Genomic DNA, 27,774 nt, shown 5'->3' on the forward strand with positions numbered 1-27,774 from the left:
GCAGGACTGGCCCTAAGTAAGGGAACAAAAGACTAAAAGTCACTAGGGTGTGATGCTTTTTTGTACTCCTATTTTAATAATTATACTATAATAGTGTCATTGTTACATTAATGATTTTAGGCTTTGAGTTTAAAATATGTACTAAACTATGGGATTTTTAGAAAACTCAATAAAACCAATGTCTTGAATTTCAGAGAGATTGAGCATCTGCAGCTCCCACTGACTTCACGTGGAGTTGAGTCTTCTCGGCCTTACCTTGATGGGAACAGTATTGCCTGATTTTTGGAAAGTGGCTCATGGTCATGCTGACTGATTCCTTTAATAAAAATTTAATATGGAGTCTTGTGCATGTACAGCTGCTAACAGGTGGTTTAAGGCCTAAAGATTCACTAAGAAAACAGATTACTACAGACTCTTCTGTACTATTAGAGTCCATCACTTTAACTGTCTAAATTGTCATATATATCAATGGCAAACATTTGAAGAACAAGAGGGAAGTGACAATTCACATTCCCCTATAATAATAGTAACAGTCTCATTTATAAACAGGCAGGAAATGTATCATTAATTCATCCCAGTGTTCCTAAATCCTGCAGATACTGTGACCTCTCTTGAGGTTAGAGCAGTATATAAATTTGTCTTTTTGCTTTGCAGGATTCATGCAAGTATTTCCTCCAGTTTTGATCTGTGTGGGATCAGACTTGAGTTTTGCTTTATAGATGCAACACCATATATTTGCCGAGGTATGCTCAAAACTCAGCTAGCTCACTTGAAAAGTTCAAAAATTTGACAAACCTGGACAAACCTAGGTAACTTTCAAGTGGCTGGGTGGTTTGTTGTGAATATTTCATACAGGTCTAATTTGACCTACATTTGCGGTCCTAGGCAAAATTAGATGAAGTAACGATGGAATTTCCCCTGGGCTCTGAATATCCTGGGTTTAAAATAAATTATTATAGTGTCTTCAGTTTGTGAAACCTCTTTCACTTTATAAGGAAATGTCTAGATGAATGAAATGAAAATACAGTACTGTACTGACTATCATAAATTCCCGGCAAAAGTAGAAGCCTTGATTCTGATCTCAGACCATTTTTAAACCAATGTAATTTCTCCAATTTTATTGACATACACTGATATAAGTGAGATCAAACCACAGCCTGTGAGGCAAGGCAAGTGCACAAGTGCAGAGCAGCAGAAAGTAGGAACTGAATTTCTCAAGTTTTGCAACTACTATATACATATATATCCATAGTAAGGAGAACAACCTCATGTAAATCCTTCATTCTTAAAAGTGATAAAAATACAAAAGTAAAATTATTTAGGGCAGAAAGGGAATTTGTTAATTATATATTACAGCAGTTCTTCATTAGTGTCGATTTTTTGACAGTTGGCTCAGCCAGGTTGGTTACGGACCCTGTGTCTTCATTGTCACTTCTTTTTCGCACTTCACTGTAAGATAGCAATGAAATAAATTACAGTCACCAAACTATATCTTGGTATTTCTACTCAAAATATCAACAAAGTCCTGTGGCACCTTATAGACTAACAGATGTATTGGAGCATAAGCTTTCGTGGGTGAATACCCACTTCGTCAGAGGCATGTGATGGAAATTTCCAGAGGGAGGTATAAATATGCAGGCAAGAATCAGTCTAGAGATAACGGGATTAGTTTAATCAGGGAGGAGGAGGCCCTCTTCTAGAAGTTGAGGTGTGAACACCAAGGGAGGAGAAACTGCTTTTAGCCAACTACAAAAGCACTTTCTCCTCCCTTGGTGTTCACACCTCAACTGCTAGAAGAGGGCCTCATCCTCCCTGATTGAACTAATCTCGTTATCTCTAGACTGATTCTTGCCTGCATATTTATACCTGCCTCTGGAAATTTCCATTACATGCCTCTGACTAAATGGTTATTCATCCACGAAAACTTATGCTCCAATACATCTGTTAGTCTATAAGGTGCCATAGGACTCTTTGTTGCTTTTTACAGATCCAGACTAACATGGCTACCCCTCTGATACTACTCAAAATGTGTTACACAGAGCAATAAAAAGGAATGCCCTGCCCACTGTCAGCCACTGCTTTATAATGTAAATTCACAAACTGTCTAAAAGGATAAATGTTTTTAGTTTATGAAATCAATGAAAGGATTGGGACTGAGTGAAATTCTCTACAGTTTCTGCTTTGGAATGGCAGCAATAATTCTATACAAAGTGCTCTGCCAAAGTGCAAAATTAGCAGAAGGAATAAGCATAGTTGTTATGTAAAAACTATTAATTATATAACTCCAATTTGAGGTCTAGACAATTAGTCATGTTTTCCATTCCTTTTTAGCCCATTTTTCTTTTATTTGTTCCCCTCCTCATATCCCAGAAGAGGAAAGCAAAGGGCCCTAGATATTCATATACTAAAGTAAGAAACTATTATACAATTATAAATCTATTCTGAGAAATAGTGCATATCGTTAGCCACTTTGTTACAAAGATGCTTGTAACTGGTTTATCTGTACATGTGATTTTCAATTTTGTACCAGTATTATTAATGTGTCTTGTAAAGTCCCAATTCTCAGACCGACTAGTTCCACTGAAACCAGTTACTGACATCAATATTGTACTACTTAAAATGAGTAACAGTGGCAGAATCAAACCCTAAATACAGGTAACATGGGTCTGGAAGTCTAACTTTCCCATGAAATGTTAAGTTAAAGATGTTACTTCCAGGAAATGAGAAATATTAATCCCCGAGTATAACCATCCATCTCAAACCAAACTGTTGGACAGTGTCTGGTGCATCTGCCATTGCTCTCAAATATAGCAAATATTAACAGATCCCTCAGAAATGAACTTTCACTAAGCCAGTGAACAGACTGGTTCAAATCATATATTCAAGGTATTGCAAAGGGGATAGGCAAGATGGGAAGAGCAGTTTGTCCCTTCACAAAATTGAACTATTATAATCATTGAACTATTGTAATCAAATGTTTTTTCACCTGTGATTTAACATTATGTAACTGTGCTGTAGAAATTTCTAACAGCACAATGCACTGTTGCATTCATAGTCAGGTGCCTGGAAATGAATCATACAAGTTAACAATTAACTTTGTATTGACATTTGAATATAAATGAATGACTATACTTCTGCTACACCTGTTCTCACTGGAAGTCTAGGTATTTTTCCATTTTCTGACTGAACAGACAGCATTACTTCTGTCCAATAATCCAATTTTTATTCAAATTATTACTGTTAAAAATACTGTAGCATGGAATAGCCAAATATTGACCTTTCAAGTCAAAAGATTTGATTCTCATATCAAGCTACAGAATAAAAACAAATAAATATGAGGAGCAATTGACTCCAGTTTGGAGCTTCATGTATTAAATGTAATACATATTGCTGATCCTTTAAAAATTATATATACACCAGTAATCATAATTAATACTAGTTTGGAAACTGCAGGAAAATTGCAATGTTTTGGTCAGAATTTATCAAGTACGTGCAAGCTTTGCTAGATGGGATTTTTTTTATTTAATCCAGATGTCTGAATTTTAAATAGTTTAGAAAAAAGTTACATTCAGTAGACATCAAGGAAAATGTATGTGATTAAAATTGTCTGTAGCAAAATCATATATAATGATACAAAACCAAATATGTCTTCAGTGTATGAAAAGATTAAAAGAATAAATGCATGTATCTCATTAGAAAGTATAATTTATCAACCAGAGAGATTTTTAAAAGAATGGGATCCATATTTGAGCTCTACTTTAACATAATTTTGTCTGTAAATATGTTAATATTGTTTTAGTGTTTGTGGTGTAGATTCTTTAGTCGTTTGTTTGATTCACTTATTCAATTATGAATCCTGTTTTATGTTTATTTTTAAAGGATTTACAAGGCACATATATTTTATTTATAGAGTCCTGTTTTGATCTTAGTTGATTCCAGTACAACAATTTTCAATGTTAAGTATCTATATTCAGAGATATATTTATATACATATACACATAATTTAAATGTGTTTAGAATATAGATATTTAACACTGAAAATTGTTGTACTAGGATCAGCTAAGATCAAAATGGACTCTATAAAATAAAATATATGCCATGTAAAACCTTAAGAATGAATCCTGTTTTATATTTATTTATACAGTAAATATAATATATATTAACCAACAAAGCTAATATTTGATATTAGAAACATGACTACATACCGAGCAAGATGAAGAACTGCTTCTACAATATTAGATCCATCTTTAGCACTTGTTTCACAAAAGAGTGCATTATAAGTCTGTAAGAAGAAAATAAAAGGATCGGCTACATTGTCTATTGTACAGTTAGGTCTAAATGTTTACTCCAAATGATTTCCTCAGAAAATTTAAGTATTACTGAAGAGCAGATTTAACAGATTAAAGTGAACAGGATTTTTTGGTCCTTTTAATACTCTGTAGACGTTATTTCTGTAGTATTAAAACTAAGTACCGGTAAGTTATTTTCAGTTTTATAGCTTTTTAAACTTAAGAGCGTTTAAGATATGTAACTGATTCAGGAACAAATCCTGGTCCCAAGGTCCAGCCTGAATAATCTTGTCTGCGAGGCTGTAAACCAGCAGCAGAAGCTTTGAAGCGGTTACTGGTGCTTACATTCTACTTATCATATTTCCAGAACCCCTGACACGTTGGTATTTAACTAGTACTAGCTACATTAGCATCCACAGCTCTAGGCCCACACACCTTTGCACAGAGAATGGCCACTGCTTCTGCACTGTCACAGATCTACCAACAGAGCAAACTCTTGCTCCACTGCTGGCTAACCAAAAAACCCTGCCCCTGGTGGTGTGGGGAATCCCATAAAGAACAGCTCCACAGCAACCAGGATGTGCAGATCCACTGTACAAGTTCCTGGAATTTTGCTTATGTTTTCCTATGCAACAAATCATGCCAAAACTGCTGCAGTCATGGCTAGAGTGGTACAGAATTACTTAGGCCCAGATCCTTGAAGGTATTTAGATGCCCACATTCTACTGATTTCAAGGGGAGGTAGGCAGCTAAAACCTTTGATAATCTGGGCTTTAGAAACCAAAATACTTTAACTTCAGAACATCTATGGGTACAAGAGAAGCAGAAGCTAATTTCCTCACATCCTCTCAGTCAGGGCCGGCTCCAGTGTTTTTGCTGCCTCAAGTGGCAAAAAAATAGGTGGAACTTTGGCAGCTGCTCTATCGCCGAAGAATGAAGTGGCAGCAGCAATTCAGCAGCCGGTCCTTCCCTCCGAGAGGTACTAAGGGACATGCCGCCGAAGAGACAGACGGGCCACCCCTTTCCGTTGGCCGCCCCAAGCACCTGCTTGCTGTGCTGGTGCCTGGAGCCGGCCCTGTTCTCAGTAATGTGCCTCACACTTGTAGTAGAGTACAAACATGAACTCATGCTGAGTGGGCAAGATAAATCTCATACTTAAGGTAACCAGATGTCCTAATTTTGTAGGGTCGGTCCCGATATTCAGGGCTTTGTCTTATGTAGGCACCTATTGCTCCCCACCCACTCCCGCCCTGATTTTTCACACTTGCTATCTGGTCATCCTATTCAGACTCATGAATTTCTTGACTACTTTTCTGAGAATGTCAAGAATGTGCCAATTTGTGATGACGACTCTGAACTGAGATAGCTAAAGCAGCAAAGAATCCTGTGGCACCTTATAGACTAACAGACGTTTTGCAGGAGCTTTCGTGGGTGAATACCCACTTCTTCGGATGCAAGTCACTTGCACCACGAAAGCTCCTGCAAAACGTCTGTTAGTCTATAAGGTGCCACAGGATTCTTTGCTGCTTCTACAGAACCAGACTAACACGGCTACCCCTCTGATACTTGAGATAGCTAACTCATTCATAGAGACTAGCAAATAACCATATTAGATCCATCATTATTTGGTGACATTTTTCAACCTGATCAAGTATGCATTACCCATCCAAGGACAAATTCCTTCTTGGTGATAAGGTAAAAGACTCTTTGCCTCACAATTATTTTTGTTAATTATCCAGACCTCATCTTAAAGTTTTTAAGAGGAGTTAAATTTGAAACAATTAGATATAGGTCTTACCATGGCCAATTTTTCTCCATAGTTGATTGATACACATTTTTGTCCTTGTTCTGAAACTGTTTGGCGAAGATCTGCCTTGTTACCAACCATCATGATTGGAATATTCTCGTGAGTTGCATCCTGTAATAAATATATTGTTTATTTACCTTTGGAAAATTCTGAATACAAAAAAGGTCAAATATATCAGCAGGTTATTGGAGCACACATCATATTAATTACTTCACCACCAAAACATCTAAAACCAATGCAATATTAATGCAAGAAAAGATAGTTAAAATATGTTGAACACCAGTCACGTTAAACACTTTGCAGATAAAACAATGCATATCTTAAAATAGCCATCTTAATAGTGAACCTACCAGGAGTGAATGCATTTCCAACAAGAATTGTATTTGCTAGATAACTCTTCTGGAAATGAACACTCTGCCCATTATGGCTCAACATGGACACATTAGAATTGGAAAAGGTATAGATAAGGACAACAAAAATTATTAGGAACATAGAACAGCTTCCATCTGAGGAGAGATTAAAAAGACAGGGACTGTTCAGTTTAGAAAAGATAAGACCAAGTGGGGGATATGATAGCGGTCCATAAAATTATGAATGGTGTGGAAAAAATAAATAAGGAAGTGTTATTTACCCCTTTGCATAACATCAGAGCTAGGGGTCACCTGATAAAATTAATTGGCAGTGGATTTAAAACCAACATAGAAAGAAATAATTTCTTCACAGAGCGCAGCGTCTACCTGTGGAACTCATTGCTATGGGATGTTGTGAAGGCCAAAAGTTTAACTGGGTTCAAAAAATAGATAAGTACATAGCAGATAGGTCCATCAATGGCTATTAGCCAAGATGGTCAGGAAAGTAACCCCATGCTCCAAGTGTCCCTAAATCTCCAACTTCCAGAAGCTGGGACTGCACAACGGGATGGATCACAAGAAATTGGCCTGTTCTGTTCATTGCCTCTGAAGCATCAGGTACTGGCAATTGTCAGAAGACAGGATGCTGGGCTAGATAGGCAATTGGTCTGACACATTATGTCCATTCTTATGTTATTTTATATGACACAATTACCCCTAGAAACAGGGGCTAATTCAATTTCCAAGGTAAAAAAAGCATTCTTTCTAAGTGGCAAATGAAATTTTATTCTAATCACCTTCCTTTCTATTAAACACCTTTGGGCAAAGGAGGGAAGCCCTTTTTATTAATGCAAATTAGTATTCAGGTAACACAAAAGGGTAATAATAAGATAAAGCTACAGGGGAAAACATTGCTGTGGATTATAGGAAATATGGTGGTTGTACAGGAAGAAACATTGTACTGTGGCAGAGACCACAAGGAAAATTGAGCTTGTTCCCATAAAGTATTTGAAATGGGTGCGTATTGCATTTTCAGATCAAAGGGAAGTGAGATATTCAGACAAGATTGGGGGAACAATATGAAATGGTTGATTACATGGTATTTTGTGATACCAAACACCACATTTCATCAACTTTAATGAGAGCCCAGAAGCTTGTGTCAGGATTTAGTTTAATTTCTTGTATCCTGACAGCAGTGCATTTAACTTGCATTACTAGTGGAAACTGCATGTTGGCCAATTCTGCAACACAACCACCTTAATGTAGATTTAAAAACAAATAAAACAAGTATCCCTAAAAGGACTCCATGGTTCTGACCCATACCAGAGTGCTCCCAATGGAAATGCCCATTTCCTAATAAAAAAAAATATTAAAATGACTACATAGTAAGTGTACTTTGCAAATTTCACACAGTTAAGTTCTTACCGCAATCATATCCACCCATTCTCGTACATTAAGAAAACTCTTTTCACATGTCACATCATACAACAGTAACACGCCATCTGCTCTTCTGAAATACGACTTGGCAATACTTCGAAATCTTTTAGAAAAAAATGATGTTTGAAACATTTTAAACACAGATTTAATATTACCATCATTAATAATGAATCATTATTGTATTAGCTTAGTCTGTAAAATACATTTGTCTCCCCAAAAGCCTTCTTAAGAAAAATCTGACAAACTTGCATGTATTACTGAATTCATATAAAAGGTTTCTCCAAATTATTTATCCACTTCTATAAACACTCCATTAAAACATGCAGTATCCTATACTGCAGTCAGACACCACTTTGCAGTAAACAGCAATGTACATGAAGGACACCTTCTTCACACTGGCGTTTTGATGATATGGTAGCATGTTTATGTTCCTGTCTGAGAAGCAAAGTTCATAAACACAGTGGGCCAAATTCATTTCTAGTATAACATCTCTGAAGTCAATAAAATGGGTGTGAAATATGAAACCAATGGATTTACAACAGGGATGAGTCCTCAATTATAGAGGGCTTTCTTTTCTGTAAACGTACTGTGGCCTGTTCCAAAACTAAGATGACTGACAAGGCATTACATTGCACATTTGAGATCTTCACATAATGAAGAAGAATGAGTGGGCCAAATATATCTTTTAACTTCCTGTTCCACATAATACACCGACTTCACTCAATGCAAAAGTAGATAGCATGCTCAATACAAATTCTACTGAAGTGAATGAAAAGATTATAACTGACTTCAATGGAATTAGATCAAGCACCTTAATATACATACAACTGCATCAGCTAAAATGTATTGGCTCTTTGCTGTCCAGGATCTCATGGGATTTTATTGGGTTTATAAAACTACACAGATAGTTTACAGATCCATTTATGAGAATTCAGCAACTTGTGCAAGTTTATCATGCTTCTCTTAAAATACCACAGAAGAGACAATTGGCTGTGCTCAATGGGAATCAAGGTCAAGGATCCAAATAGGAATTTAGGTCATTGAACACCGTGTAAGACTGAGCCCTTACAAAGGTAAAGGTCTGTAATAGCAAAAGTAAGGAAGGGACTGAAAAGTAAAAATAGGAGAAATAATGTGGACAAGAAACTGTTACTATTTTTCTTACAACTAGGAAAAAAGTCAGATGCTAATACAAATTCTTCACTAAGAAACAAGTCAACTCACATCTACATCCTAGTAATCTGTTGAGCATTACTAACCTCTCCTGTCCTGCTGTGTCCCATAGCTGGAGTACTGTAGGTTCTCCATCAACAACAAGCCTTTTCATTTGAAAATCAACTCCTTAAAAAGAAATATAAAGTGTACAAAACTAGTCAGTGGACGTAATATTGGCTTTGATTTAAGAACTACATTAATACTATTACCAACATCATTACAAATGAATAACAGTGTGATATAGTTCAAGTAATAGGCTGTAACAGCCATTTCAAATTACAAGTCATTTAGTACATTGTGAGAAAGAGCTCTAGAATTAAAACACTCCAAAAAAACGCAGTAATCCCCGCACTGTATTATGGTGCATAATCAATTGGTTTTAGGGGGAAAAAATTAAAACATCCTCTCATGCATTTACTCAGGAGTACTGATGCAAATTTCACATCATAAACAAAAAGCTCCATATATGTTACATTATAAAAGCCTTTTACAGAGGACAGAAAATATTTTGTATAGCAGATCTTATTCTAAACAAGGAGCAAACAAACAAAAAACCCTCAAATCACAACAAATAAACACACAAGTGATTTGATGGGCAGACAAAAAAATTAAGCTTTGAACTTAATATAACTACAGTAGTTCATGGATGTGATAATATAGATTGGAATGTTGAGACCTCCAAGCTTTTAAAATCCCTCCAATTGCATTTGAATTAGAGCTATTCCAGGCTTTAAGAACACTTTTAAGAAGAAAGGATGAAGAGAAAATTATATGAAAAAGGACAGAGATAAGGGTTGGGATCCTTAAGTGTCCCCCTTCCGCCTGCCCACTTGCAAGCCCGTTTAGGATTCTGGGAGGGTTTGATATATGTAAAGACCTAGATAATAAGAGGTACTGGTAGAGAGAAAGCAGGTCTGAGTATAAGTATTGTTTGGAGAACGTAAGTTACTGTAGAGTGGGTGTGGCAAGGCTCCATTCTGACCTGACCAATTGGAGATGAGCTGGGAGAAGTGGACTAGCGTATACGCTGCCTCCCCTAATACCAAGGATGACACCAGAAGGAGAACGTTTGCCTGCTGAACCCTCCTAGCATGAGGATTAAAAGGACTAATTAGAGGAAAAGGGTCAGTTGGAGGAGAATCTGGCTGAGGCTCCTCTGGTGACCTAAATGAGGATGTACTCCAGATGAAGGACTCCTGGCTTAAGGAGAGAGTTAATAACTTCTGAATTATCCAGAAGGCTGGGGATCCTACTTTAAGGAGAGACAGAGTAACTTCTTGAAGTACACCCTGCTCCAGGAGGAGAGCTGGGGGTTCCCGTCTTGAGCAGAGAGACCTGTAATTGCCTAAATTACAACCCCACTCTAAGGTGGGAAGCTGGAGACTCCTGACTTGAGGGACAGGAAGTGGCAATTTAAAGCTCAACCCCAGTTCCACAAAGGAGGCTGGGAGACCACCTGAAGAGGAGCAAGAGACTCTTATATGGATCCAGAGTGGGCATAACTGGGGAAATTAAAGTGAGTTACACTTTGTAGAACGTCTTAATAACTCAGACCCCAGGAAGAGGGTACTTGGTTTTGAACCAACCTAATTTGCTGAAAGAATCCCAGGGGCCCTGAGTGCAGTGCAACTGCAGGGCCATGAGGGGCCACAAGGGGTGTGCGTAGGGGTGGTAATTATAGCAGGAAAAAGATGATAATGGAAAATTGAAAGAGGATTTTTTTTAAAGTAGGTTCAAGGATCCTGATACTGCAGCCCCTCCACACAGGTTTTAATGGGTGTCTTTGTGCAGAGGATGTTTATAAAACATGGAGCATGTTCCTGAAGATAAACATAACCATTTAGTTTCCCCTACCTAATACACATTTAGGCACCCATATGCTTTAGATCTCAAATCCTTACCCAGAGTTGCGCTGGTGTTTCCTCGAAATTCATTCTTGCAAAGTCTCATAAGGAAACTGGATTTCCCTACTGCTGCATCTCCAGCAAGAACGATCTTGTAAGCCTTCTCTGAATTAGGGTATTTCGGGTTACAGTCTATTGTGTCTGTCTAAACGCAAAAAGAGCCCACCAAATCCATATTAAAAATGAAAAAAAAATTGCAGTATAGTTAAGTATGTCAAACTAAAATATAAAATTGCTCTGGACTGGTTACCTGTGGAGAGAGGGCAGGGAGACACCTCCTTGTTGAAGCACTAGAGCTGCTTCGACTGACTGGTTGGGAGGATTTCCAGTCTTCTGCTATACTGCTGTTGTCAGGGCTATAAGCCTCTTCATCCCTGATCTCCGGAACCTGCAAGTACCAGCAAATTTTGCTATTTTTGTAATATCTCAAATCAGAAAAAGAATAGTGCTTTGCAGTGTTATGCATCTTGGATTTTTCCCCCCAAAACAAATATCTTTCTCTAATCTAGTGTTCTCAAAAACAATCAGTGCCAAATGCCCAGTACTCATAAACAACCCTATAACATCAATCTGGTTTTCAGATGTAATAGGAATAAAAGATTTCAGAAAGGAAATTTTCAGATTCAAAAGGATTACAATAAACAAACAGTGAGAAAATTTACTTCAAAAGTTATGAAAGAAATACTTTAATTAAGACGCTGGTGGCTCAAACTCATTGAACAAAGTCACCGCAGTTGACATTAATTGGTACCCTTAATAGCATTCTCCACACAAAGATCAGGGACTTAAGAGTCAGGGAGACTGAGCTACTTAGCAGCCAGGAGCCAGTATTCTACACCCAGCTCTGTCACTGCCTCACAGTAAGTCACTACATCTATCTCCATTTCAGTTTCCTCTTTAGTCAAATGAAGACAACAATGCTTTCCTACGTTGTAAAGTTTTTTGAGATCTCTGCATGTAAAATGTTGTAAGTGTCAATAAATACTATTATTATTATTATTCTCTTTTCACATCACTGCCAAGGCACATTGGCAGGCTGTGGGTGATGTACTACCTCTATTGTATCTCTGCTGTTGATAAGAGGAGGACTTTAATCTTCAGGGCTAACAATTTATCAACTTTCACAAATATTAAATTCACTTTTACAAATTTATGAAAAGTTATAGCTTCACTAATGGATCTATAAAACCAGTTAAAATGGGACTGTTTTTAAACCACAGAGTGTTCCCTTAAACATCCACAAAAGTATCCTATTAATTCTGTTTTAATGCTTATAACCCAGGTAACGACAATTTAGGTTCCCTGACTTACGTGAAAAAGATAGATTTCACCTTACAAACAGGGAGCTAATTTTGCCTCCAAACAAAGGTGTCTCTTAGCAATGCAATAAGACTGGAGCTTACATCTGTATCAGAAGCATCACCACCAGAACTGTCCTGCGTACAGTGTGGCCTTTGAAAATTTCTTTGATGTCTCCATTCCACTTCTGAATCATATTCGTTTGAGTCTCTCAAGGTAGACAAACCACTGTCAAAGCAGCTTTCAGACAAGCTATCAGCATCACAGTTTATCCTTTGCAGAGGGTCACAAAGGGCTAAACACTCATCTTCATCCACATAGGAAGAACGAGATGATCTGGTAACAAAAGTGGGGGAAAATAGGCTTTTTACAGGATCTGATTCCCCAACAAAATAAGACATTTCAGTTACACATTTTATTGCCCTTTATGAAAGAAGGATCTCTATTTTTTTTAAATCTCCAGTAAATAAATTCCTTAATTTAGATCCTTAGCAGTGAGCACCCAAACAGTTCATCTAACATGCCGTGGTGAGGATGTTGTATTTATTCACAGTCTGGCATTCTTATTCTTAATCCAAAAGGAAATGGTTGTTAAAAAAAATAGAACATTGTACCATGAACATATTAAAAACAGGGCAGTAGAGATATTAGTCCATCCCAGGACCTGGAAAATGGTCTCAATATACTGAACCTGAATATAAATGGATGTATCCAGGTTTTATTCATAATTTATTGTCCTGCAAATATCCGTGACTATGAAAAAGGAGCAGCAGAAATCACAAGTGCAGCAACAGTTGAAGAAGCAGCACAGAAATGTGTTCAGTTCCAGTTTTAGATACCCCATACATAATCTTTGGCATAACAGCCAGAAACAACTGGTTTCTCGTAATGGGCTTGACTCTCCCCTCCTTTCCAAGACAATGTTCCCCTTTGATTCTCTTTTCTTTTCCAAGGCTATTTTTGTTTTGCTTTGGGTGCCACGACATACAATAGGATACTCAAATGGCAGTCGTGTCTTTCCTTTTTAAGTTAATTTGTACAAAAAGGGGAAAGGAAAAGAGAGGAATGGAGGGAGACAAAGAGGACAGCCTTCAAAAAAGGTATTATGGTCTCCAGCCCCTATCTGCAGCAAGCAGGGACAGGAGCAAATAAAAGTAAAGTGGGGTGGGAAATGCCTGAAAGTAGTGGAGTTAACTTTGCTCTATTTTATATGAGTGGAGATGCAGGACATCACAGTTGCAGCTAATATAGCGAATGGAAGCATTGTTCCTTGTAGAGTTTTGTTGCCAAGTGATCTGGACACTAGTGTGCAGCATGGAGGTGCAGCCTTCTGTGGGGCTGTAGTTTCTATTCATTGGGATTCATAGGGTTGCCTACTCCCATATAATTTCTATCAACTACTGGTCAGCAAGGGCAATTATAGGGAGCATTTTCTATTGCAACAACTTCAGAACTGTCTATTTCCATGCTCCCAGGGTAATGCGTTCTCATTCAAATACTCATGATCTTGGTTTTAGACTACCACTGTAGTACTGTAATACTATTTGTATTCATGCATGTAGCCTATAGAAAATCACTGATATATGAGAACAAAGGGTGCATATTGTAGCAAAGTTAAGAGCATTAAGCATAACCTCAAACAAAGGACTACATTAGTCAATTTTCAAAATCACTAAAGCACGTAATCAGTGTTGGGAATTCTATACGTGCTTAAGGCAACTTAATATAAGTGAGGTTATCTGACCAGAGAAAAGAAAAATATATTTACTATTAAAAATGTCTTAAAAGCAAGGTTAGAATCCAAACCAGTACCCTTCTGATGTTTCTTGTCTGATACAAAGTGTTGAAAATGGACAGGCATTTTGGGAGCAGAACTTAATCGCTCTCTAAATACTGCTAAGCCATACCTGCCAGGAATGAGTTTTACCCTTGGCACATGTACTTCTGGAGAAGTCAATTTTTTCACTTCAGGTTGGAATACACTAGATTACACAGAATAGCAGGTTGGTTTTTTTTTAAATGCTCTCAGAGAAGGATATCTTTCAGGCCTGCTAAATAGACGACTTCTTTCCTTCCTTCCTTCACCTCAAAACATTACTCCTTTTAATGTGCAACTTAGTAAGGGACATCTGTATATTTTGAAAGGAGAGAATCTAACAAGAGGGAATCTATTTTATCTGCATTCAGCAGAAAGATAGCTTGTTGCAATCAGAATTTTATAGCCCGCAAACAAGTCTCCAACGCGGAGACAGCAGATTCAATAATAGTATTCAATTAATGATATATTTGGCTATCATTAGTGTAAAGTGAAAGCTAATTTAATGTTTACAAAAGATTGTCAACCCACTTCCAAAATATATATGTTAACCATATAAAGGCCCTAATATAGATCTATATGCAGTTTGAAGTAATACCAAAAGAAAAAAATTAGACAAAAATCTATCATTTAAGAGAATGTGTCAAGCCAGTAAAATGGTATGACCTACTGCACTTACAGCCTGATCCAAAGCCCAGTGAGGTCAATGGGAGTCTTTCCTTTGACTTCAGTGGGTTTTGAATCTAGAACTTATATCCAATAAAACAAAGAGGACAATTAGTTGCTTTGACCATTTAATAGTTAGCTCAAGAATTTTTGAAGCTGAAAAATTAATTAAATGGTCTTATGCTGTCTATACAGTCTATTCTGCAAAATGCTGAGGAAAAACACTGAGCACACTCATTTACCTGGGATTTCATTGAGAGATGAGGATGTTTAACCCCTTAAGAATCAGGCCCTCATACACTGATAGAAGTTAATTTATTACACAGGGGACACCAGCTATACAGATCTTGAAAAACCAGAGCTTTCTCTTTTAAGTACTGAAGGGACCATTTAAGAATGGTCCACATTAGAACCTTGTCTTGTAAGGCTTGGTCCTGCTGAGAGGACACAAATTGAATTCTGCTTGAATTTCTTGTGTTGGAATTGAGAAAAGATAGAACAGGCTGCTTAACTCTGTCATTTTCTACTAAGTATTTGGCTGTCTTAAGACATGTATAATGGTCCATCGTTATGCTATAATTTAAGTAAAAATGTACCAGGCCTACCTGTCATATCGTGGATTTTGAGGAGACTGGCCACCATTACATTTGGGGCTGCTTCTAGTAATTGTATTTCCCGGGGAGATGTTTGTTAGACGCTGTAATAGACATGTGTAGAAAGGTCTATAAGAATCTTATTGTACAAGTGGGACTACAACCATCACAGCTAACGCTGCTGTATGTTATGATGTAAATCCAACTTTTTCTTTTCCTTATCCTTTACAGGATGACAACATATATATATGTCTAACATGTAATATTCAAATATGTAATGTTAGGATGACATTATGGACCCCAACTTCTGGAGTTAAATCAACCACCAAGCAGCAATGGGATTTCTGAGAGTGAAGTGGCTGGTCTGTATAACAGTGTCATTTGAGTCTCATTCCATGAACTAATACAGTCTTTTAGAAATGCAGTATTTTGGGGAATGACCTAAGATTTCAAGTATCAGAGAGGTAGCCGTGTTAGTCTGGATCTGTAAAAGCAGCAAAGAATCCTGTGGCACCTTATAGACTAACTGACGTTTTGCAGCATGAGCTTTCGTGGGTGAATACCCACTTCTTCGGATGCAAGTAGTGGAAATTTCCAGGGGCAGGTTTATATATGCAAGCAAGAAGCAAGCTAGAGATAACGAGGTTAGTTCAATCAGGGAGGATGAGGCCCTGTTCTAGCAGTTGAGTGAAAACCAAGGGAGGAGAAACTGGTTCTGTAGTTGGCAGGCCATTCACAGTCTTTGTTTAATCCTGAGCTGATGGTGTCAAATTTGCAGATGAACTGGAGCTCAGCAGTTTCTCTTTGAAGTCTGGTCCTGAAGTTTTTTTGCTGCAGGATGGCCACCTTAAGATCTGCTATTGTGTGGCCAGGGAGGGTGAAGTGTTATCCTACAGGTTTTTGTATATTGCCATTCCTAATATCTGATTTGTGTCCATTTATCCTTTTCCTTAGAGACTGTCCAGTTTGGCTGATGTACATAGCAGAGGGGCATTGCTGGCACCATCAGCTCAGGATTAAACAAAGACTGTGAATGGCTTACCAACTACAGAACCAGTTTCTCCTCCCTTGGTTTTCACTCAACTGCTAGAACAGGGCCCCATTCTCCCTGATTGAACTAACCTCATTATCTCTAGCTTGCTTCTTGCTTGCATATATAAACCTGCCCCTGGAAATTTCCACTACTTGCATCCGAAGAAGTGGGTATTCACCCACGAAAGCTCATGCTGCAAAACGTCAGTTAGTCTATAAGGTGCCACAGGATTCTTTGCTGCTTTGACCTAAGATTTGTTTCTCATTTTGGAATAACCACCAGTTAGAATTATGTAGGTGGTCAAGATGGAGAAAGCGAAATCTCCAATGTGATTCAAATACCCTCAGGTCATAGACATTCAGGCTGCTGGAAGACATCATACCAAATTTTAAAGTCTCAATATCTATTTTACCAAAATGTGCTCACCTTTCCAGCCGGGGTGCAGCTGTGATGGGGCTAGAAGCAGTGGGCTGGAGGGAGAGAATGGAGTTCCCGGGTTGGAGCAGCTGAGACTGTTCCACATACCCCCTTCTCTTTTCCTCTCTCACCCTTTCCCATTTGCTTTCAACATGCAAGGGTTGCTTTTCTCTTCCTTGTGCTGCAGGGTGTATGGGGGAGCGGGGTCACATGGTACATTTGAGCCTGGACTCAGGGAGCCTGGCCCACCCACCACCGCTCTCACTGGGAATGATGCTGATCCCATTTGGTGGAGGAGAAGGGAGGAGAGTTAATACAGTTTGCTACCTAGGCAGGGGAGCTATTGTGGGCTTCCTGTTTCAGCCTCACCCTTCCCAACCCATCTAGTTGCTGGATCTCTGGTAATGCCAGGAGCTTGGCTGACAACCAGTTTTAGGGTCTGGAAGGGATTTTTCCTATATGGAAAAACTGGCAAACTGCTGGGTGTTTTTTTCACCCAGCATCAGAATGTTTGATTGAGGGGAGGGGAAGGGTTACATTACAACTGTTGCAATACTGGATGGTACCAGCGCAGTTGGTGGGTTAGGAGTCCAGAAGAGGTCCCTGTAGCTCAGTGGCCTGCTTAGGCATATCTCCTCAGCGCACAGTGAGGGAGTTGCCTCTATATCTCAGCATGTACCTCCTCTCATCTTATCTCACCTACCTTCAATGTGGAGGAGGGCAGCTCTTTGGGACTCTAGTTTCCAATCAAGGTCTCTTGGCAGGCCTGAGGGTATAGAGAGGGCCTGGCCTTCACAATCATCCTCACGTTTATAGTCCATTTGGACTATTGGGGCCAGTTGACATTCCCATGAGAAAAACCCTGCAGGGTACTCCAGGGTAGCTACTCCAGCTAGGTAAGAGTTTTAAATGAATAAAATTGAGGCCACTACATTTAACCGTACTATGTCTTGCTGTTTCTATGTCCTTATCAAACCAGACTTCTCTCAGGGTTTGTTTACACTTTGAGCTGGAGGTGCAATTCCCAGCTCAAGGAGACATGCCCATAGTAGCTTGATCAGAGCTGGCATGTTAAAAATAGAGTCGCTGCAGTGGCACAAGCGGCGTGAGAGGCTAGCCACCTCAAGCTCATCCCTACCTTCTTGGACAGGTACATACTTGAGGCAGCTAACTCCTCACACTGCCACAGCTACATTCTATTTTTAGCACACTGGTTCAATCAGAGCTCACATGGTTATGTCTCCTTAAGCTGGAATTCACACCCTCCAGCTCGAAGTGTAGACATACCTTCCTTCAAATTACAGCGAACAGGGAGAATCCAGAGCACAGGAAGTATGAGTGGCCTCTTAGAGGTGGGGCAGTGGAACCCATTGAAAGTGAACCCAGTTACAGTGAAACTCTCATGTGTCAGTTAAATATAATGAAAGTCCTGAACTCTGTCAATGTATTTAAATGGCAGATTGCAATTCAGATTACAGTGAATCTCTGCTGAGACTTAAGTTGTTTTGTGCAAAAGTGTGTTTTCAGTATTTGAGGGTTCCAATGTAAATATATTCATTTCAGGATGAAGGAAAGGATGTTTTCATCTCTTGATATGCGTGTGTAATAACCCCAATATTTAATAGGAATTACGTACACACATAGAGACAATAGACAACTTCAGAATGTAGTAACACTGCACCAAAATTTGCTCTCCGTTACATGAGTGTAAACCCAGAATGACTCTACTGAAGTCAGTGGAGCTTTCTCAGCTTACCCTGGTGTAAGAGACAGCAGAATATGGCCAATTATATAAAACATTTGCATAATTTATAATTTTATATTACATACCAGTGATCTGTTGCATTTGCTTAAACTGTTTTCTAGTGCACTCCTTAAACCATCATTGCTGTCATGCAGTTTTCTGTTAGCTGATCTATAAGATGAAACAGGTAACAAAATTAAAGTTTTTTTTGCAAAACTTCCTAATAGGTTAAGAAAAAAAGGATTATTAGATTTTTACATTACAGGTTACACATTGTCAAATCCAGCAGCTGTGATGGAATTAGAAAGGTTCTTTTTTTCCTTAAATGAACTCTAATGAGAAGGGTGGGCCCAGAGCTGTTATTGTACTCAAAGTGTAACTTTGTGAGCATTTTCCGATGAACTGTCAATTGCGGATGTTTACTCTCAAGTAAAGTGTGAACTACAACTGGGCTCACTATAACTGTAGACAGAGGGTCCTTAGTCAGCTGGCCAGAAGACAAGGAGTTATTATCGCTTTAAGGGCGCTCTCTGTAACTTATAGCAGAAGTGGAGGAAGAGGGGAAAGAGCAGGAGGTCGCTGGACCAGGTCAAGAGGGGCACTGCCCTTCCAGTTGATCTGCAATGGGGGGACGGGTAAGGACTTAACACCCTGACTCACAATGTGTCAACAAACCAATTAAGGCACAGCAAGGAGAGTCATACTTCTACAAGTGTGTGGAAAGAACGGAATTTGCCCAATTAAAGCAGTACAGATTTGTTTAGTGTAGGTGCCTCTCTTTCTTTAGAGGGAAAGGTTCTTTAAAGGGAAAGTTAGGGGTACACTGGGGAGTGGATATATTTTTTGTCCAATATTAAGGAAGGAATTGGTAAATATCTGAGAACTGAGAGGGAGTAGAAGGAGGCAGCCAAGCTAACTGCTGGCACCTCCATGTGACGGATGTCCACTGTAGGTACTTATTATGAAAGAGATACAGTTATCAGATCAAATGAACTGGAAGGGATTTAGAAGGAAGCATCCCTTTACTCGTGGTAGTAAAGTTGAGCACGTGTGTTTCCAGAATCAGGGCCTAAGGTTGCAAAGTCAAGACCATTAAATAGGGGCATACCTGAAAGTTAGAAAGTTACATATCAAGAATGTTATCTTGAATTGAAAAGGAAGATCATAAATGCTATACTTCTCAAAAAATTGAGTAACTGAAAATATTTGATGGGAGGAGGAGTGGACATAATCTATGTAATCCTTAAAAGAATTCTGCAAGGTCAATAAGTAGAATATGGGAGATGAGTGACTTCAGCCGAGTTATTTGGATCTCAAAGCCAGAAACTGCTTGTGAATGGTAATGATTTGGGATGAACAGGGGAAAGTGCCTGAGTGCCACTGGGATAACTTTAAGGAGAGATTTGGTTCAATTACTTGGAAGAAAACTCATGAGTATGATGAGGAAACTTGCTGAGGATGTAAAACTATTTCGATTGGGTGATCCTTGAAGGAAGCAGTGTGTGTGCGCGTGTCATACAGCACTAGACACATTGTTGATGCTTTAAAGATCATGATAAAAGAGGGAGTTACTGGAGAGGCAAAGTCAATAAAAAAGGAGCCAAGTGATTTAGAATAACATGGATATACAAGGATCTTATTCAGCTTATTTATAAAGAAATGAAAAGCAATTAGGCCAAGAACAAAAATCCAACTAAGTATTCAAGACTCAGCAGTCTCACACACTACCAAATATTGAACTGAAGAAGCTGGCAGTTGTGGTGGATAAATCTTTAATATTTTTGGCTCCCTTAAGTCAATAGGGTGCTCCGGTTATAAAATCAGTGGCATGATATGGTCCGGTATCCCTCTGCTCAACAGCATTAGAGAAAAAAATGCAGACAGAACTGTAGCATACATAAATAGAGACATCAGGGATAGGCTGTCAGAAATCATTCTAGTACTATATAAAAAGGTAATAATGTGTGCAGTTATTTTGTGGTAAAATAAGAATGAAGTAGTCAACCAGTACCAGTCCAAACATACCTGAGCCATTACAACTGAATTTTTGAAGAGCAGACACAGATTATACTTTCATCTTTTGTGAAAGGACAAGATTATATAGGGGATCACATGGAGAGATACTAAATTCAGATAATATTTTTACATTGTGCTCCCAGATTGCTGCATGTGACACTAAAACTATTCTTAAATAGTCCAGGAAGTAAGGTGAAGTCTACTACAACTGAAACAGTTTAAATTGCAGCTAAAAAAAACATTTTCCCTTGATAATATTTTCTTCTTCAATTCCATCAAGATATCCCTACAACTAGAGAAACGTGTTTAGCTGTGCACACTTCAGAATAAAGTTTGTAAAGAAAGAACAGGGAATTATTAAAACGTACTGAAGTATTTCAATTTGTCTTTCCAGGCTCTCTCTGTCTTCAGTGTATTCTCGGACCATTTCCAGGTCTCTGCAAAATATAAAGTTATACTTCTCTACATACACTGCTCCATTGTCTAGAGTGTTAACTCTTGCAGAAAACAAAATTCAACTGTAACAGATTTTGAAGGAGTTAGTTAGAAATCTAAGAAAAATATTTTTAGAGGGCTGTAAATGTATACGGGGGGAGGGGGAGAAATTGGTTTGAATGTTTAAGTTACACCAGGTTTTGATTGTTTTATTTGCTTATATTAAAAATAAATTTGTTTTTAAAATATTTTAGCAATTTGGTAACAGACCAGGAGTTCTCAAACATTCATCGTGTCTTAAGAGATTGTTTTTCAAATGCTTCCCATCCAATTCACAATCACATAGACCACCTCCTCTCCCAATGGTGGTCAACTTTGACAACTGTGATAATTACTGATGTGAAAAAAAACAGTATTACTGATGTTTTTAATGTTTCATTAGCTTGTTCTAAATGTAATTCAGCAGGTGGAAACAAAAAGCCAGCACCTTGTGAACAGTCAGGGTTCCACCCACAAGGAAATTCCAAGAGGTACAGAAGTTTCAAAACTGGCCAGCATGCATGGACATAGACAATCAGGGACTTGGGTGGTTTTTGCCAGCCCCCTCCTAATCTCCCTCACAACCCAGGGATTTCATTAATAATGGAAACACTGCGTTTGGAACAGAAGTTCATTTATCTCACTTTATTAAAAGTGGACAAATTTAGTCATGATACCAAACTATTCATTTAAGCAATAGCCAACAGCTATTATTTTATAATTTTGTAACTCTAGCTTCCCCAAAGATTAAAAATTGTCTATATCCCTGCTGTGTGTACAAAATACTTTGGATTCAACAAATATTTTATAGGCGGATTTAGCAAAAGAAATTAATGCTAATTTAACTCTGATGTACTCTAAAGGTTAAAGGACCAATCCTACAATTGACAGCATGTGGGTACATTCATGCTCCCAGGAAGAGCCCTACTGCCTTCAATGAGACTTTGACCACACAAGAGTGTGCCACAGCACAGCCATTTGAATGATTGGGGCTTAAATTACTACTGCTCCATTTTAAACATGTTGTGGCAGGTGAGCGACAGAAGGGAGTCCCTATTCTCCCACCAGCAGCCAGTCATAATTTAGCTGCAGGTGTTTAGGAATGAAGGAAGTGGTGCTGATGGCCCAATAGGTAAATCTCTGAGTGACGTGCTAATGGGTTTATGGATCTTCCTTTTCTGCACTAAGCGGACCCTGACTAAACCTACTGGATAGGTATAGCAAGACATCATCACCCACTAGCCACTGTGCCTTTCAAAGGCATAACGCCTATAGCACCGTCACTGGGGCTTCCATCTCCAATGTTGCTCAGCCTCATGAGAGGCATAATTTAGCCCTAACTTTTATTTCTTGTGAAAGGTCTCAAAATAGCCAGAGTAGCTTTTGTTTTCACAGGTTCACCCTTGATTTGGAAGACTTCCATGGCCTTATTTACCATGACAGACAAGGGTATTTCACTGAAATGGAGTTATAAAGAAAGGGCCCAACCCTGTTGTTCTTACTCACTAGTGAAGTCAGTGAACCTACTTGCATGAATAAGGGATTCCAGATCAGGCCCAAAATTTGCTCTATCAGAGCCATTATAGCCTACTAAGTAAACAGTAGATATGTGGCAATATATCAGTTTTAACCTATGTACTAGCCAATTATGATCTATTAAAATAATTGTTACTGACTAGATATATAATATATACACAAAACAACTTATTTTCCCCCCAAATAAAAATTTTATAATGTGAAGTAACTTACCTTTCTGAGCTCAAACTTTGATCTGCATAATCACTTTTCAAAGTATCTAATTCACTCTGAAGAAAAGCTATACTTGTCTGTGCTTCTAAAAGATCTTTTTTAAGTTTCTGATTTTCCTAAAGAAAAACAAAAAATGAAGTTTATGCAACAGAGCTGCCTTCACAAAATAATGAAGTGCTGTAATACTAAAATATAAAAGATCAAAATCAAATAAAAAACAGTAACAATATAAAAATCTTGATAGAGTTAAGAATATAACTGTTAAAAGTGCCAGTTATGAAAAGCTAATTTACAAAAGGTAAACCTTTAAGACTGACACTCAAAATCTCTGAAGTAGGCAAAAGCACTTAAATACACACTTAACTTTAGAAATGTTAATTAACTAACCCAATGGGACTACTCACATGCTTAAAGTTAAGCACATTCCATAGTTCTAACACTCAAAAACTCAATTTAATTTCAGATTTTGCAGTTTCTCATACACAAAAATGACACCATCCTATTTCAAATGATTAATAAATGGTATGTATAGAATTCATATCTACTTAAACAGAATTATTTTTTCTTTATCCAAGAATAAGCAATCACCCCACCTTAAATATCTTTACCCAAAAAAAAAAAAAAAAGGACAGTCTCTTAGCCTCATAATTCTAATACCAGTTCTGAAGTGGGAAAACAAATCGGTATTGAAGAAAGTACAAAGTGAATCTACATCTTCTGTATGTAAATTATAATCAGCTCTTACCCACGACAATTCGTGTATTCTTTTTTTTAATTCAGCCAAATCTTCTCTGTGATTTATGTTCTTTGACTGTTCTTCCAGCTGAAAGAGCAAATAAAATGTGCAAATTTTAAAAACACATGCTTGCCTGATCCAAAGCCCATTTAAGTCAATGAAAGTCATTTGGATCAAGGGCTATATTGAAAGACACCTATGTGCATTTTCAAGCTACGAAAGGTCTTTTACAATACATGAGTTCTCCAGGTGTACACATAAGAAATTTCCACCTCCAAATTATTTAGTTTATATCATTTCATTTTTAGAAAAAATATTTTGAAAATTTCTCAAAGTGTGTTCTACAGAATTTAGCTAGAAATGTTAACAGTCATTTTGCAACACAAGAAACCAAACCAGGGTCTGATCCTCTGCTGGTAATAAGAGTGGTAGTTCCCCTGATTTCAGTGGAGCTGTGCATATCTACCCAGCTCATTTAGCCCCAATTCTCTACAGAGTAAAAAAATAAGAGAACTACAGCATTTTCAGAGGAAACTTCCATTAGTATCAGTGGAATTGTAAGTGTGATTTAATGATAATAAAGAGGAAAATGGAGTGCAATTCACATCCAGGATTCATATTGCTGAAAGACACATATAATGTTACTAAGAGCTATAGCAAAGCCAGCCACAAAAACCTAAATCTGAATTTCAAATATTCAAAGTGAGCAGTCAGTTCTGGGGTTCTAGTTTATCCCATCACAGATATACGCATCAACTGCAAAATTCAGATTCTGGTCCCTGCACTGAGAGTTCAGATTTGGGGTTCTCTGCAATATTAGGAATGTTAATCACAGAGCTAGGAATATTAAAGTAGAGATAAACCTAACAGTGCAAAGAGGATGGATATGACGACTTATGATACTAGGTCCTTTTCACCCCTTTATGATTCTGTCAACTACAAATAATTATACATGATAAATTGGATTCTTTCCAATGTATAAAATTCCAGACTGCCACTGGGTAATCAAAATGCCAGTTTCTTGATAATCATAAGCAATCATTTGGTAATATTATTTGGCTAGCAGTTAGGTCCCTTGGCAAAGTATTTCAGTAAACTATACTGAATGGATTCAAGGACAACGGCAATGGGTATTTTAGTCAACACAATTTTAAACACTATTTTCAAGTTGCCATTCAATGATGCACATTATCTGGAAAATTTTTACAGCAAAAGACAGAGCACCCTTAGCTCCCATTAGCTACCTTGGAAGAAACACTTAGCATCCCCCCAGGTCAGGCCCTATTGTAGCATCCACAGAATTCTGGGCACAAGTCCAAGCTACCCACCTTTTTAAGTTTTTTTATTGTCACCTGAAGTTCACCAACTTCATTCTCATACTGACGCTTGAGATTATTTAATGCCTCTTCAGCTTTCCGCTTCTCCTGTAACATTTGGTATTTTATTAACAGTCAAAACACAGGTTTAAACATTTTCTTTAAAATCTCAGTCACCAAGGTATTAAACATTTCATTATTGTAAAGCCAAACATTTTCCTTTTACCTTGAAGTACATATCTTTGGCTTTCGATTAAGGGTCTTATCCAACACTAAAAGTCAATAGGTGCCTTTCAATTGACTAAAATGGGCATTGAATTGAATTCTCAAGTTATTACAGCCCCATTTGTAGTATCTGAAGTATTTGTAGAAGAGAAATGTTTAGCAGATTGGAGTAAAACTTCAGGTCAGTTCACCAATGTTACTTAATTCAACCATAACCCAGTTTTGTGGACTCAGCTGGATTTTAGACCAGACTGTGATTTGCACAGAAGACACATATGGTCCCAGAAAATAATCTTTCTCCTCCCTTCTCCCCTCAGAAAATATCACACGCTGGTTCCCAAGATAAATTTGTGCGACAGTTCTTTGTTTGTAATTCATGTCATACTTCCTTGTTTCAATGTTGCCAGTGTCCACAATGAAACTGAAAAGTGTCTCTAGATACAACTAAAGCAATACTTTTATCCCATTTTGGAGGGGAGGAAAGGGGAGGTATGAGTATGAGAAAGGATGGTGACAGTATCTTAATTTGTAGGGGACTCAGGAAGGTTTTTAGTCTGAACACTGGTCCAAGTGGATTACTGGGGTTTTGTTTGTTTAAATCAATAAGGTTTACACAGGCTTTCAGAGCTGTAGATGGGAATGTTAAACTCACCGCAGGCCTCCTCTCTGACTTGAGCACTACAAACTAGAAGGTGTCACAACAATCAGCATTGGCAAATGAAGATTTTAAGAGAGCTGCCAGATTTTATTTGTGGAAAGGAACAAAAACCGAAACTTTACTCAGAATGCAATTCTTTTCATAAAAGAGCCTTTGGTATGTGTGTGTTTTAATTATAGCAATATAGGTAATCACTTGTCCAGCTAGTGCAGGATTTTCCTACTGTTGACACCTGTACAGATTCCTAACGTATGACTTGTACAGTAATTGTTTGCCTTCCTGGTGAAAACATGAAGGCAGGGAACACTCAAAATACAGATATCATATGGAGGAAGGTGTCACACTGGTGTGAGTCAGCACACTGTCTGAAACAATAGTGTGCTCACTGAAGCCACTAAGATTTATGGCTTAGAACAATCCCATAAAATAAATATCTCGGCAAGTTACATTTGCTCTCGGGGCGTTTTACCTTTTGAAAATATGTCGAGCTATGAACTGAAAGAAACATGTAAAAGAAATGTAATTTAAAGAATGATAGGAGAAATAAGTTACAGCCCATCCTTGATATTGGTACTTAGGTATCAGGGGTAAAATCCTGGCTCTACTGTGTATACCTACACTGCAATTAAACAGCCGCAACTGGCCTGTGTCAGCTGACTCACGCTTGTGGGACTCAGACTAAGGGGTTCTGTAATTGCAGTGTAGACATTTGGGCTCAGGCAGGAGCCCAAGCTCTTGGACCTTCCCCCTTTGCAGGCTCCGTAAGTCCAAATGTCTGCACCACAGCTAAGGAGTTTTTAATTGCAGTGTAGACATATCCACTGAGGTCAATGGGAGCTTTGCAATTAACTTTGATGTTGCCAGGATTTCACCCCAGTGGTCCCAAAACACTGTCATTTATCCGATTCTTAGTCCATCCATTCATATTTGTTAGAACTCTTTAGCCCATAGTACAGACTGATTTGTATTAAGATAAAAATTACAATCTACATTCGGAAATATGTAGCAGACAGCACGAGTGCACAAGTGCAATGGCTTGTTGTGCCTGACCTTTGATACATGTTTCCTGTTCATCTGTTGAACACATAATGGTTGTTGAGAGTGTTACATTTTATTTATTTATTATTGCAATGTATTTGTGTGTGCAGAGAGGAAATTCTTCCAGAAGTAATGTATTTGTTTCCTACGTGTAAATGTTCCATATCTTCCCAGCAGGATATATAGTTGTGCCCATCCTCCACTTATTTTCCTGTGATTTACATTGTCATTTGCCAAACATATTATAACACACCATTTTACTGAATTCACACCTGAGACCTTGATGTCATCATGTGTGTTCTATCCCCTCTAGGAAACTGATAGATAAATCACTGATTATTATATTACAAAATGAGTATTTACAGTAAACATACTACAGGACAATGACATAAGCATATTTATCCAAATATAATTTATCTTCTCACCTACTAACCAATCAAATAACCATGAATGATATAAGTGGTAATGAGTGTTTGGCAGCTTATTATAACAATGTGCTCCCTTTTGGTGAAAGGGGCCGTGTCTTCCAGTATGCAGACTGGTCCAAGTACATTGTGTAGCCTACAAAAATTAAACAATAAATAAATAATAATAAAAACTATTTGATGTATTTATTGTGCATGTGTTAGACCATCTTAACTTTATTTTTGTTCTTAGGCATATTTTACATTGAAATGTAAACCTACTTCAATATATTAGTTGCTTAACATAACATTATGTTATATAGATAAAGAGGAGTGTGACGTTGTGCAATCTATATGGTTTTATAAAAATATGATAATGAGTGAATATAATGTAACTGAAATATGCTTCATGCAAAAGGTCTCTTGTAAGGTATCATTACAAAGCTTATAATCTACTGAGTGTGATCATCCTATTTGTATAAATGTATCACTCTTGTTGCTGAAACTAGAAATATGAAATATAACTCTAAGGGCCTATTGTAATTATGCAAAGTGTGGACCATTAATGGTGGTTTGGAATCTTGATGA

The 27,774-nt window shown here is 37.9% G+C and overlaps 1 protein-coding gene across 1 annotated transcript in view; it reads right to left on the reverse strand.

The window, feature by feature from the left end:
- Window positions 1-814: 814 nt before the first annotated feature.
- RASEF (RAS and EF-hand domain containing) overlaps window positions 815-27,774 on the reverse strand; it is a 50,624-nt gene continuing 23,664 nt past the window's right edge. Inside the window, exons 4-17 of the mRNA XM_045022476.1 lie at window positions 24,874-24,969; window positions 23,555-23,632; window positions 22,810-22,925; window positions 20,955-21,023; window positions 18,657-18,741; window positions 15,389-15,480; window positions 12,406-12,637; window positions 11,253-11,390; window positions 11,000-11,147; window positions 9,143-9,224; window positions 7,872-7,986; window positions 6,088-6,207; window positions 4,206-4,282; window positions 815-1,449 (exon numbers count right to left, since the gene is read on the reverse strand). Of these exons, the coding sequence (XP_044878411.1) occupies window positions 1,344-1,449; window positions 4,206-4,282; window positions 6,088-6,207; window positions 7,872-7,986; window positions 9,143-9,224; window positions 11,000-11,147; window positions 11,253-11,390; window positions 12,406-12,637; window positions 15,389-15,480; window positions 18,657-18,741; window positions 20,955-21,023; window positions 22,810-22,925; window positions 23,555-23,632; window positions 24,874-24,969 (1,554 nt within the window). The 3' untranslated portion in view covers window positions 815-1,343. The remainder of the gene's footprint in view (window positions 1,450-4,205; window positions 4,283-6,087; window positions 6,208-7,871; window positions 7,987-9,142; window positions 9,225-10,999; window positions 11,148-11,252; window positions 11,391-12,405; window positions 12,638-15,388; window positions 15,481-18,656; window positions 18,742-20,954; window positions 21,024-22,809; window positions 22,926-23,554; window positions 23,633-24,873; window positions 24,970-27,774) is intronic.

The sequence above is a fragment of the Mauremys mutica genome, chromosome 6, assembly GCF_020497125.1.
Source record: "Mauremys mutica isolate MM-2020 ecotype Southern chromosome 6, ASM2049712v1, whole genome shotgun sequence".
Taxonomy (NCBI): Eukaryota; Metazoa; Chordata; order Testudines; family Geoemydidae; genus Mauremys; species Mauremys mutica.